The following is a 14566-nucleotide window of genomic DNA, read 5'->3' as shown; positions in this document are numbered from 1 at the left end:
TTTAGATTTAGTTGAATGCATGTTTTAATTGTAAAGGTTTTGCTAATTAATCAATCAGTATCCCTGGCCGGCTTACTAGTTTTATTTTGAATAACCATACCTATTAAGTTATTAACTGTCAGAAATTCAGAATTGGAGTAAGAATCAGAGTAACCTAATTTATTATGTAATCTCTCTACGGACAATAGAAATTCAGAATTAGAGTAAGAATCAGAGTAACCTAATTTATTATGTAATCTCTCTACGGACAATTGACTGCTATTGTGTGCTCGTAATTTATTCTCTGTCTTGGGTTTTTCCATGTTAAATATTGGTATCGCTTTATTTTATTTGTTGCGTGCATCATTTATAACAGGTTCTAGCAAAAACAAGGGATTCTGATTCGTTATACTAAGTAACCTTCAGAAACTCGACAAACGTTCCCCACGAGAGGTGGAGAATTAGGGTTAAAAAATAGAACTTAGGGTTTTTGGAGAAAGAGGGATAAGATATTACTCAATTTATTCATAAAAAAATAATGGCAAGACAAAGATCTATTTATATTAGTAACCATATGCAGTTCAACTCTATATTTGAGTTTGGGAAAGAACCGACAAAGAAAACCCAACTCGGAGCTTATGATATGCATCACTTAAAACAGAACAAGAAGTAAGAAAAGTCTATATGCTCATCTACCAAGGACTCCATCCTTCAGATATAATCTTTGAGATAATGTGTGACCTTCCTACTTGGCGCGGGGCACATCCAAGGGCTGCATCCAGATTCGAGATATCTCTACGTCGAGATGCAATTTTATTTATTTGTATATATATTAATAATTTAAGACGATAAGACGAACACTCACGGAAACACCTCAATTATAGACCTCATTCCTAAAGTAGGATTAATTTTGTAATTTTTGAAGCCAGCTGCGGCAAAGAAATGCCCATTGTTTCTCAGTTCTTTCTTTTCCAGGATAATTAGCCATCATGGCCACATCAATGAGCAGTTGAGTTTCAGTTGCATCTTGAGGTTGCTTCTCCTCATCCACAACATGTCCACAATAATCACCTTTTTACCATTGATTTTGCTCTCAACTATTGCTTTCTTGCATTTTCTCAGTAGTTTGATGCAATCTTCATCTCCCCAGTCGTGTATTATCCACTGTCAAAGATAAAGTTGCATAAATCTCATTAAATATTTCGAATCAAACAAGAGAACTTAATTATCTCAAAAAGACTAGAAACTTGATACCTTGAGGAAAACTGCATCAGCAGGAGGAATGAACTCAAACATGTCTCCACCAACAAGTCTCACATTCTCAGAGCCTTCCATGCCAGAAACAACATGTGGCTGGTCGAGCACGATGCATTTTAACCCGGGAAATGTGCCAGCCACGGCCTTGGCCACCTCCCCCGTGCCTCCTGCGACATCCACCATCGTCTTCAAACCCTCAAAAACATGCTTGCAGTCTCTAACAAGTATGCTGCTCACAAGCTGTGCATCAACTGCCATGGCCTCATTAAACCTTTGATTCCATTTCTCATCTTTGGCTGCAAACTCCCAATGATCCATCCCATTTTTGGTGAAGAACGCAGTGGGGCATTCGTCTCGAAACCATTCACTCATATGATGGAACGGGTCAATGTAGGCTGGGTCGGTGAGGACAAGTGCAAAGGGCACAAGACTCAGTGGATCATCTCTTATCAAGAGACGTGAAGCCCTAGTGAGAGAATAAGCTTCTTCTCGCTCCTCTTGGTGGGAGATGATGACCTTGTCGAAGAACTTGGAGTGGACTAGAACTCGCATGAGGCGATAGAGGTCATGGGATTTTTGCTTGTTGATGCAGAGGGCATCGGCCAGTTGAGAAAATGTGATAGGTTTGCCGTGTTTGTGGATGGCGTCGGGTGTGCGTAGCTCAACTGCGCATCTTAGAGCCATGGAGTTTATGTAGCTGAATATGTGGTTCCAAACATGAGCTTGAGCTTCAAGAAGATATTTGGAGGATGATGTCATTCTTGCTTGGTTTTAATCTTTGATTTGATTCTACCTACACTTTAGTACTACCTCTTTCCCTGAAAATTTGATACATATTACCATTTCGGTCCGTCCCTGAAAATTTGATACACTTCACTTTTACCAATTTTGGTTGTGGACCCCATATTCCACTAACTCATTCCTACTCACATTTTATTATAAAACTAATACTTTAAAAGTAGGACCCACATCCCACCAACTTTTTCAACTCACTTTCCATTACATTTCTTAAAACCCGTGTCGGGTCAAAGTGTAGCAAATTTTGGAGGACGGAGGTAGTATTTGGTATTGTCCCTTTTATAGTAGTCCTTGATAAGATTTAATGAGTTTGATCTAGTTTAAAACGTTTCAAAAGACTTCATTCTGCTGTAAAACTTTATGGCTTGTACAGAAGATGATATGTTACATACCTTATGTGAGCAACGTTTTTGTAGCCGTACGTTTGGCGTTATTTGTTTTGTTTTATAAATTTTGTTTAATTCTTATACATTTAAAAATGTTATTGAAATATATAATTTCATAAAAATCAAAACTTGATTTGCTCGTTTTCTCAATAACTTCAAATAAACGAATAAAACAACTCATCAAGCTTTAATTTTTATGAATTTTGTGAAATTAAATATTTCACTAATATTTTTTAATGTATAAAAATCAAACTAAATACTATATAAAACAAAACAAACAACGCTAAACGTGCATCGAATGAGGATGATGCTTTGATAAGGAGCTAATGTAAGGAATATAGTATATCTAGCTTGTACTATTAGGATAGAGATATTTGTAGTTTTCAATAATGTACTGGGTACAAACATTCTACATGAATAACTAAAATTGTACTAGCAAAAAATACATAAACCCTAATTTATCGAATCCAAAATTTATTGATATCAAAATTGAGCAGGAAACAATGAAAATCATTATGTATAAGCTCGTAAAAACAATAAAATGGGCAAGTTTCAAGTTATTCTGGCACAGTTATGTTTTCGGAACTAGTCCTAGTTATCCCATGTGACTAGGGATTTTTGTAATTTTCAAATATTAGGGTTTATCGGTGTGAGGCATTTAGTGCAGTTTTACCTAAATTCACCGCCGCCGCTATGTTTCTTGTCCCGCTACCGGGCGAGCTATATCTTTGTTTTTTCCCATTTGTGAGTAAAGAGTTGGGAGGAAATAAATGGCGATCTATGAAAGTACGGCGGCGGCTACAGCTGGAAATTATTGCTCAGCTTATCACTCTCTTTTGCTTTTGCTTGTGAAAATGTTGATAGTTTGGATATTAATTAGTAGTAATTATTTTCGTAAGAAGAAATTCGCAAATAAATTATACGGAGTCGGGAGTACTCCTATATTGGCAATTATAACAATTTTGATCTGAATATTTGAACTATTGAATTTCAAACTCAATTTTACGATATGTAGCTAATTAAATCTTCTATATTTTTGCATGAATATGAAGCTTATATTTATATATTCATCACAATCGAAAATAAAAATTCATACAATACTATTGAAGCAATAGTAATATAAAACATATTTTCCCTTTTATAGTCAGACGTCCAAAGCTAAGTTCCAGTTACAATAACCACCTTTTCCGTTATTATTAAATTATTTTATATTACAATTAAATTATACTCGTTTGGGTCCTCTTATATTGCTTATAGCATTATAATCTAAAATTAAGACCAAATCTATACCCTTATATTTTAAAATGAATGTATGATATTACTCACAAATTTCAATAAAATAGTAGACAAAAATGCCCCCAAAAGCCTAAAGGACATTTTTGCACTTACTCTCCAAAAGTAGGTATGTATTTTGATATTTATGTTAATTTGGGTACTTTAACTATAATTTTTGTTTTCTTCGAATAATTTTTGTTTGAATTGGTTAGTGTGCACAGGGCGGAAACTAGTAAAAAGAAGGATGTGGCTTAAACCCCTACACAATTTTTTTTCTACTTTTTCTTTAATTTTTACATATTATGTTTATCCCTTACAAAAATTCTACTGCAAAAAAGTAAATAGTTACTGTTGAATGAATGAAAAAGTTTGAATCTGTAAGTGTATAAACTTACAAAGATTAAAGATAATTTTCGAAAGCTTCAAGAAGAAACAACTTACTTGACAATAAAATAGAATAATAACAATATAATATTATTTTTAATCGCTATCACTATACTTTTTAAATATTAAAATATTAAAGTAATTGTGCTTAAAAGCCACGACATTTTAAAAAATTTTAAAGACTTTTAAAATATGAAAACCCCTCCTTTTTTTTATAAATCACCATTTTATTTGAGTCATCTTACTTTCAGGAAATAGAATATGTGCTTTTTAGTAAATCGATTTTTATTAAGTTAAAACCCAAGATTAAAACTATGCATAATTTTTATACTATAACAAATCCATATAAAAATTATTCGAATAAAATATAAATTACAGTTAAATACCCTAAATGAACATAAATATCAAAATAAGTACCTACTTTTGAAGAGTGAGTGTACAAAAATGCCCTTTAGACTTTTAGGGGCATTTTTGTCCGAAGATGTGGTCAAAAAGTGAAAAAGCACCTGAAACGAGCAATTGGTGTAGTATAAGGACCGCGTATGATATTTTGCAAGTATAGGGACCGCAAATATTCGTCCCTGCAAGTATAGAGCCTAAATATGTAATTCACTCAAAATATAAATCTCTTTAATTAGTAAACATGGGTGGCGTCGCTCCATTTGTGCATTATCTAATAGGAGTAGTATCAATTTCTCCAATGACTCATAAAAATTAATAGGCGAAGATATATAGACTTATTAATTCTCCATTCAATCAAAAATAGTTTATTATTGAGTAAATACTAACTAGTCGTATTAAGATATTCTTTAGGTTCACAAAAAGTGTATCACGTTTTGAGTTTGATATACGTTTAATAAATAAAGTGTCCCACCATATTAAATTACAATTAGTGTTAGTAAGTAGGTGGGTGCGACGTTGAAAGATTGAACAAAATATAACAGCACTTTTTTTATGGATATTGGATGGAGAAATATTGTTTACGTGTGCTGGCAGTTGTCAACTAACGTGGCAGTTGTCCCACCTCATTTGGTGTTAGCACGGGTTTTAAAAAATAGTACTCCCTCCATCTCACAGTAGATGTCACATGACTCATATTTTTCTTTTTAGTTTGTTCCATAAAATATGTCACATTTTCTTTTGTAGAAAAAGTTCCCTCTGATATCAATTATAAAATTATATTATCTCTCACCATAAAATTATATTATCTCTCACCACTTAACACACAAAATAATACTCCCTCCGTCCCAAGAAAGATGACCCCTTCTTGGGACGGCACGGGATTTTATGTATGTTAATTTTAAAGTATTTAAAAAGGGAGAGAGAAAGTTGTTGGGTGTTTAAAAGTAGAATAGATGAATAAAGTAAGAGAGATAAAAGGTGTTGATGTTTAAAAGTAGAAGAGATGCAAAAAAGTAAGTGAGAGAAAAAGTTATTGGGTGTTTAAAAGTAGGAGAGATGAATAAAGTAAGAGAGGGAAATGATTATTGAGTATTTTAAATATTTCCTAAATAAGAAAGGAGTCATCTTAGTTGGGACGGACGAAAAAAGAAAGTGGGTCATCTTCAGTGGGACGGGGGGAGTATATCCTATAATCTCGTGTCATCTCCCAAGTGTGACATCTACTATGGGACGGAGGGAGTATATATAAAGAATAGTGTGTTGAAAAAGTTGGTGGAATATGACATTCACTTTTTATATTAATTTTTTTAATAAAATATGAGTGAATTGAGTTAATGAAATGTGAGACCTACATACCATTTATGGTAAAAGTTAAATGTGACTTATTGTGGAATGGACCGAAATGCCAAAATATGACTCTTGTTGTAGAACAGAGGTAGTAACATAGTTTCCATCAGTTGACACTAAATGTGTCTAAAATGTGAAGGTGATTGTGAAGCAGAATGACGAGTTGCACACAATTGACATTTTCGGCATTTTTGGCGTTGTCGACGTCGAGTGATGAAACTATATTATGGAGTATTACTCTCTTTGTCCTACTCTAAGTGGCACAATTTCATTTTATGTTTGTCCCATTCTTTACGCATTTCCAAAATCGGAAATATCATAATTTTTCTACTTTATTTTCTGTCCAATCCAATTAGTGAAAAAAGTTCAATCCCTTCAAGATTCTCCATGAATGGATTGAGAGGGTGGGTGTTGCAATGTAAATACAAAGTAAAATAATATTTGAAATCAGTATAACGAGAGAATTGAGACCACATATAAGTGATACTTTTCTTTATCATTATCAGTTGGTTTTAGGATTAAATAACTATATATTCCTCTCATCACAGAAACACCTCAATTATAGACCTCACTCCTAAAGTAGGAGTTATTTTATAATTTTTGAAGCCTGCAGCAGCAAAGAGCTTTGCCCATTCTTTCTTAGTTCTTTCTTTTCCTGGATGATTAGCCATCATGAGCATATCCATGAACAGATGAGTTTCAGTTGCATGAGCTTGCTTCTCCTCATCCACAACCATTTCCACAATAATCACCTTTTTACCATTGATTTTACTCTCAACTATTGCTTCTTTGCATTTTCTCAGTATTTTCACGCAATCTTCGTCTCCCCAGTCGTGCAATATCCACTGTGTCAATGATAAAGTTGCATTCCCATTAATGAATTTGAACAGAACTTATCTCAAAAGACTAGTCTATTTTTTAAGATCGGAAAGTTGATACCTTGAGGAAAACTGCATCAGCGGGAGGAATGAACTCAAACATGTCTCCGCTAACAAACCTCACATTCTCAGAGCCTTCCATGCCAGCAACGACATGTGGTAGGTCGAGCACAACACATTTCAACCAGGAAAATTCCCCGGCCAACGCCTTGGATACCTCCCCTGTGCCGCCTGCGACATCCACCATCGTCTTCAATCCCTCAAAAACATGCTTGCATTCTTGAACAAGTATGCTTCCTACGAAGCGTGCATCAGAAGCCATGGCCTCATTAAACCCTTTATTCAATTTCTCATCTTCGGCTGCAAACGTCCATAGATCCATTCCATTTTTGGTGAAGAACGCAGAGGGGCATTCGTCTCGAAACCATTCACTCATATGATGGAAAGGCTCAATGTGGAGCAGGCCGGTGAGGACAAGTGCAAGTGGCACAAGGCTAAGTGGTTCATCTCTTATCAAGAGACGTGAAGCTCTAGTGAGAGAATAAGCTTCTTGGTTGGAGATGATGACCTTGTCGAAGAACTTGGAGTGGACTAGAATTCGCATGAGGCGATAGAGGCCATTGGTTTTTGCGGTGTTGATGCAGAGGGCTTCGGCCAGTTGGGAAAGTGTGATTGGTTTGCCGTGTTTGTGGATGGCATCGGGTATGCATAGTTGAAGGGCAGATCTTAGTGCCATGGAGTTTATGTAGCTGAATATGTGGTTCCAAACATGAGATTGAGCTTCAAGAAGATCTTCGGAGCGTGATGCCATTCTGGCTTGATTTGATTCTTTTTTTTTTATCATTGATATTAATTGTCCATTTATAGTTAACTAAGGTAAGTCCCACATGAGAATTAGTGAGTATAAAAAGATCACGTTGCTATAGTACTATTCGTAGCTTGTTTTAGGGTTTGGCCATTTAGAGTTTTCCATACAAGCTAAAAATTAAACACTAGCTAATAGGTATACTACTACCTCCGTCCTACAGAATTACACTAATCGGGGATGATACAAGTTTTTTTTGTAAGTGATAAAGATAAGTGAGAATGATAAAAATTACTACCTCCGTCCCCCAAAATTTGCTACACTTTGACCCGACACGGGTTTTAAGAAATGTAATAGAAAGTGAGTTGAAAAAGTTGGTGGGATGTGGGTCCTACTTTTAAAGTATTAGTTTTATAATAAAATGTGAGTAGAGGAATGAGTTAGTGGAATATGGAGTCCACTACCAAAAATGGTAAAAGTGAAGTGTATCAAATTTTCAGGGACGAACCGAAATGGTAATATGTATCAAATTTTCAGGGACAGAGGTAGTAGTTAAAATAATGTAATGGATGATGGACTCTATAAATAATAAAATAAGCGAGATGTTATTGCAATTTTACCCAAATTTATCAAAAATGAACACAAATTTCGGCTACGGCGCCGCTGCTATGTTTCTTGTTCCATCTACCAATCGAGCAAGCTATATTATATTTCTTTTGTCCCATTAAAAATGAAACGTATTTAAGGGTGTTTTATTAAAAATAAAACGCTATGTCGTCCTATTAAAGATGAAAGATATTTTAAAAAGCAAACAACATTATTTCTACTTTTTTTTTTCATTTTATTTTTTCTCCACTTAACTCGCAAAACAATATTAATTCCCTCCGTCCCACAAAAGATATCACACTTTCCTTTTTAGTTTGTCCCACAAAAGATGTCACATTTCCCTATTTGAAAAATTTTATCTCTCATATGAATATAAAAATTATATTTTCTCTCTCAATTTAACACACAAAATAAAACCTCCTAAAATCTCGTGTCGTCCCGCAAGTGTGACATCTTTTGTGGGACGGAGGGAGTATCATATAAAATCTCGTACCAAAATGTAAATATTTCATATTTAATGGGATAGAGTAGATATGGGGAAAAATACCGATATATCGAAATACTGCACTTACTGTACCGAAAAAAATATCGAAAATACCAGTTTTTCGGTATACCGCAATTCTTGGTTGGTATGAAAAGTTTTGGTACGGTAATGATATCAATTTTCCTATACTGCATATACCGCAGTATACCGACTTTTCCGGTATACCGGTTTTTGACATATTCTCCCTCCGTCCATGAATAGGAGTCTCATTTCTATTTGGCACGGGTTTTAAGAAATGATAAGAAAAGTGGGTGGAAGAAAGTTAGTGGAATAGGGGTCCCACTTGTATACTCCCCCCGTCCACAAACAATAGATCTATTGTTGTTCGGCACGGGTTTTAATGTAGAATTGGTAAAATAAGAGAGAGGAGGAGAAAAAGTAGGTAAAGTAAGAGAGATAGGGAGAAAAAGTGAGTAAAGTATGAGAGATGGAAGAAAAAGTGAGAAAAGTATGAGAGATAAACTTTCCATTTTTAGAAAGTGATCTATTTTTTGTGGACGTTCCAAAATGGTAAAAGTAATCTATTTTTTGTGGATGAATGGAGTATATTTGTTTTAAATGATATGTGAGTGGAATGAGTTAGTGGAATGTAGGGTCTATTTACCATTTATGGTAATTATGAACCGGGACTCCTATTCGTGGAAGGACCAAAATGAAAAAACGGAACTCCTATTTGTGGACGGAAGGAGTACCATATATACGATATACCGAAAATTCAGTAATTAAGGTAACAATATGATATTTCATCATATTACAATTTTTGGTACAGTATGTGGTAAGGAGTTCTCGGTACGATATAACGTACCGATCCATCCCTAAGATAGAGGGAGTAATGGAGTACTCATATTGTTAGAAATGAATGCCAATCTAGATAGGGGCGGCTGGAAATTAATGCTGACGCTCATTTCTACTGTTTGAAGTTGACGATCTGTTATTGGCGAAAAGAGGAACGACAAAGAGAAAAGTTACAAATTATTTAAATTTTGATCTATATATTTTGCAACTCCATTCATTTTAAATTCATTGCATGAATTTAATCTGTTACATTTTTGTATGAATTTAGAGCTCAAATTTGTATATTCATCACAAGCGAAATTAAAAGTTGATGGAATACTTTTGAGTTTTGAAGCTCATTTTATAAATTGTTCCAGACATATTTTCAAATTTGTATGTAGACGTCCAAAGATGAGTTCTCTAATCTTCTAACTTCTCTCCATCCACAAGTATCCACATTCCACAATAATTACTTTACGGAAATTATTAGTAATTTATTTATATTAGTATTACAATTAGGTCATAGTTAGAGATGGATAGGTACAATATACCTTATTGAAACCACCATATCGTATACCTTACCATAAATACGATATATAAAAAAAATCATACAATTATCTTACCAATATTTTTAGTTTTCCGAACTTCAATATACCTTATTTTCGGTATTGAGAATTTTCATATTGATATCGTACCATACTTTTTGGGTATACATTACTTTCAACATCAATAAATAGATAATTTGAGTGTTTAGAATATTTTTTGTATTTTATAATTTAAAAAATATACTTAAAAAGTAAAATTCTAAGTATTTTTTATATGTATAAGAACGCGGGTAGTGTAAAAAAGGCACATAAAATAAGTGCTTGAATCGATTTTGCATCATATTGACGATACTCTCTAATATCAGCTCAAGAACCGTTCTACTTTTGTCTTTTAAAATATTACTCCATCCATATGCCTCATATTACTCGCACTTCTCATTTTATGTCATTAATTTGGAATTAATTTTTTAATATAATTAAACTAATATTTTAAGTGAAATAAGATATCACTTTATAGTGAAATACTTAATTAATTCTAATATATTAATTAAATGTCCTAACTCTTACTTAAAATATAAATAGTATAAGTAATTTGGGTTGAGTTGAAATAAAAAAAATGCGAGTAATATGGGACAGATGGAGTACTTCCTATGTCCAGAGTAAAATAATTAATACCGTTTTTGAGCTTATTCCTTCTTTATTCTCTTTTCTATTTTATATTTTCATTTAATTCATTAAAAACAATTTTCTTAATTCCATGCTGAAATAAAAAATGGCTCAAGTAACATGAGATACAGATAGTACTATTATTTTAAACGTTTCAAGTCTATTATTAATTCAAATATCTCATTCACTAATTAATACTCCCTCCGTCCCAAGATAAGTGACCTACTTCTTTTGGGCACGGGATTTAAGGAATGGTATTTAAATAAGTTAAAGTGGAGAGAGTAAAGTATGAGAGAGGGAAAAGTAGAGGAGAAAAGAGAGAATAAAGTAGGTGGAGAATAAAGTAAGATAGATGACTTTTTGCTAAAAATGGAAATAGGTCACTTATAGTGGGACATCCGAAAAAGAAATACAAGTCACTTATCTTGGGACGGAGAAAGTACTATAAACGTTTCAAGTCTAATATTAATTCAAATATCTCATTCACTAATTACAAGTTTCCAACCCTCATTTGAAACGGGTGTGTGTGAGAGAGAAGAGAGCGCGTGTGCGAGAGAGAGAGATGGCTGATGTCATATACCCGTATTCAACTAATGGGCCTCATTTTGTGAGTTATATTGGGCCTAGTAGTTACAACACCCTATTTCTAAATCCAATTTACGAGACGGGCACAAAAATTCAGCAGAAAAATCGTGCCAATTACTCTTTTTGCTAGACGTGTATCTTTATATTGGCTAATTTGAGAGGTTTTAATAAGGCTTTTACTGTTATAAAATTAATAATCCTTCCGTCCCACTTTAGCAGTTTTGTTAACTTTTCTACACTCGTTTTGTAAAAATAATAATAAATAATTAAAGTGGAGAAATTATAAAATAAGTCATGAGATAATAATATAGAAAAGAGTCTTATCTACATTATTCTTTCTCTTACTTTACCATTTCTCCACTCTAACTATTTATTACTACCTCCGTCCCCGAAAGTTTGACACGGTTTATTATTTCGGTCCGTCCCTGAAAGTTTAACACACTTCACTTTTTACCATTTTTGGCGACCCCATATTCCACTAACTCATTCATACTCACATTTTATTATAAAACTAATACTTTAAAAGTATAACCCATATTCCACCAACTTTTTCAACTCATTTTCCATTACATTTCTTAAAATTTGTGTCGGGTCAAAGTGTGCCAATATTTGGGGGACGGAGGTAGTATCTTTTTTACAAAATGAAGGCAGAAAAGTCAATGAGACTGCTAAAGTGGGACGGAGGGAGTATATGAAAGTGACGTTCATATTTCAGTATTTTTTTCACTCACTTTCTTCATAAAGTTTTACAATTTTTTGAAATCCACATCGGTTAAATATGGGATATTTAATGGGGACCGCATAGAGTAAAAATAATAAGATGGTTGGAGAGATATTGGTTTGTGTATGATACTAGTTTTAATGCAAACTTGGTCTAATAAGAAAGATAAAGAAAAAAAAAAGTGGTGAAGTGTTTTATAAATGGAAAATGAGACATATGATCAAAAAAGTTACACCAACTTTTATGGATGAGCTAAAATGGAAAATCAAAAATATTTTAGAACTTTTTATTTTGGATGGAGATAGAAGTTGAATATGAGTGAGATATGCACATAAGGTTGCCGGATAGGAAAATTAAATCCTAAAAAAGTTATACTACCAAATCTAATAATCTTAAATTCATTTAGATCTAGTTGAATGCATGTTGTAATTGCAAAGGTTTTGCTAATTTATCAATCAGTGTCCCTGGCCGGATTATTAGTTTTATTTTGGTTAACCATGCCTATTAATTCAGAATTAGAGTAAGAATCAGAGTAACCTGATTCATTATGTAATCTCTCTACTCACAGTTGTCTAGTGTATATTTTGATTGCTATTGTGACCTCGTAATTTTTATTTTTTATCAGTCTTGAATTTTTCCATGTTAAATATTAGTATCGTTTTATTTCATTTGTTGCATGCATCATTTATAACAGGTTCTAGCAAAAACAAGAGATTACTGCTCGGATTACATTTTTTAGGGTTAATGGATTAGGATTTCTGATTCGTTACACTAAATAACGTTTGTCGATCTTCAGAAGCTCGACAAACGTTCCCCACGATAGGTAGAATTAGGGCTTAAAAAATACTCCCTCCGTTCCATAGTAATAGAGTCATTTTGCCATTTCGGTACGTTCCATAGTAATAGAGTCATTTCCCTTTTTAGTAAAAGTCAACACATTTTTCCACACCTACTTTACTCTCTCTTACTTTATTCTTTCTTTATCTCTCTACTTTTTTCATTTTCCACTTTACTCTCTCTTTACTTAACTCACCTAACACAATTTTTCTTAATCTTCGTGCCGAAAAGAAACGCCTCCATTACTATGGAACGGAGGGAGTAGAACTTAATCTAGGGTTTTGGAGAAAGAAGGATAAGATTTTACTCAATTCATTCATAGTCATGGAAAGACAAAGATCTATGTATATTAAACCATATGCAGTACGACTCTCTATATTCGAGTTTGGGGAAGACCTGACAAAGAAAATCCAACTCGGAGCCTATGATATGCTTGACTCAAAACAGAACAAAAAGTAATACTAGTAAAAGTCTATTACTCTGTGTGGCCTTCCTACGTGGGGCTGGGCACATCCAAGGGCTGCATCCAGATTCGAGAAATCTTTTCGTCGAGATGTAATTTTATTTATTTGTATATATATAATATTAGACAATGAGGCGAACAATCATGGAAACACCTCAATTATAGACCTCACTCATAAAGTAGGAGTGATTTTATAATTTTTGAAGCCAGCCGCAGCAAAGAGCTTTGCCCATTCTTTCTCAGTTCTTTCTTTTCCAGTATAGTGACCCATCATGAGCACATCCATGAGCAGATGAGTTTTAGTTGTCTCATGAGCCTGCTTCTCGTCATCCACAACCATGTCCACAATAATCACCTTTTTACCATTTATTTTGCTGTGAGCTATTGCTTCTTTGCATTTTCCTAGTATTTTGATGCAATCTTCGTCTTTCCAGTCGTGTATTATCCACTGTCAATGATAAAGTTGCATTCCCATTAAAGGATTTGAACCAAATAAGAAAACTTTTAGCCTATTAAGACTGGAAAGTTGATACCTTGAGGAAAACTGCATCAGCAGGAGGAATGAATTCAAACATGTCTCCACTAACAAACCTCACATTCTCCGAGCCTTCCATGCGAGTAACAACATGTGGCAGGTCTAGCACGATGCATTTTAAACCGGAGAATGCCCCGGCCAAAGCCTTGGCCACCTCCCCCGAGCCACCAGCGACATCCACCAACGTTTTCAACCCCTCAAAAATATGTTTGCATTCTTTCACAAGTAAGCTGCCCACAAAGTGTGCATCAGCGCCAGTGGCCTCATTATACAGTTGATTCCATTTCTCATCTTTGGCTGCAAACTTCCATAGATCCATCCCGTTTTTGGTGAAGAATGCAGTGGGACATTCGTCTCGAAACCATTCACTTGTATAGTTGTATGATGGAATGGCTCAATGAAGGCCGGGTCGGTGATGAGAAGTGCAAGAGGCGCAAGGCTCAGTGGTTCATCTCTTATCAAGAGACGTGAAGCTCTAGTGAGAGAATAAGCTTCTTCTCTCTCCTCTTGCTCGGAGATGATGACCCTGTCGAAGAAGTTGGAGTGGACTAGAATTCGCATGAGGCGATAGAGGCCATTGGTTTTTGCGGTGTTGATGCAGAGAGCATCGGCCAGTTGAGAAAATGTGATAGGTTTGCCGTGTTTGTGGATGACATCGGGTATGCATAGCTCCACCGCAGATCTTAGTGCCATGGAGTTTATGTAGCTGAATATGTGGTTCCACACATGAGCTTGAGCTTCAAGAAGATCTTTGGAGGATGATGCCATTCTTGCTTGGT

At 34.5% G+C, this 14566-nt stretch overlaps 1 protein-coding gene and 2 pseudogenes across 2 annotated transcripts; all 3 read right to left on the bottom strand.

The window, feature by feature from the left end:
- Positions 1-840: 840 nt before the first annotated feature.
- Positions 841-1995, bottom strand: LOC148929398 (8-hydroxyquercetin 8-O-methyltransferase-like; annotated as a pseudogene).
- Positions 1996-6281: 4286 nt separating this feature from the next.
- LOC125196358 (8-hydroxyquercetin 8-O-methyltransferase-like) lies at positions 6282-7541 on the bottom strand. The gene is made up of 2 exons (XM_048094851.2): positions 6768-7541; positions 6282-6673 (listed from the first exon to the last, which is right to left on the bottom strand). Exons 1-2 carry the CDS (start codon positions 7515-7517, stop codon positions 6371-6373), a joined length of 1053 nt encoding a protein of 350 aa, XP_047950808.1. The 5' UTR covers positions 7518-7541; the 3' UTR covers positions 6282-6370.
- A 5580-nt stretch (positions 7542-13121) lies between these two features.
- On the bottom strand, positions 13122-14566 carry LOC125196355 (8-hydroxyquercetin 8-O-methyltransferase-like; annotated as a pseudogene). The gene is made up of 2 exons (XR_016137497.1): positions 13786-14566; positions 13122-13700 (listed from the first exon to the last, which is right to left on the bottom strand). The product of XR_016137497.1 is annotated as an 8-hydroxyquercetin 8-O-methyltransferase-like (transcript).

The sequence above is a fragment of the Salvia hispanica genome, chromosome 4, assembly GCF_029641045.1.
Source record: "Salvia hispanica isolate PSC_SH4W2 chromosome 4, Shi_PSC_v1, whole genome shotgun sequence".
Taxonomy (NCBI): Eukaryota; Viridiplantae; Streptophyta; class Magnoliopsida; order Lamiales; family Lamiaceae; genus Salvia; species Salvia hispanica.
This window is presented reverse-complemented; position numbering and strand designations above follow the sequence as displayed.

What these genes read in the sequence shown, in the direction of transcription:
- LOC125196358 (XM_048094851.2), bottom strand. Translation starts at nt 7,517, where the DNA reads ATGGCATCACGCTCCGAAGATCTTCTTGAAGCTCAATCTCATGTTTGG. An exon ending in CTGATGCAGTTTTCCTCAAG is followed by an intron (nt 6,674 to 6,767) that starts GTATCAACTTTC and finishes TCATTGACACAG; the next exon opens with TGGATATTGCACGACTGGGG.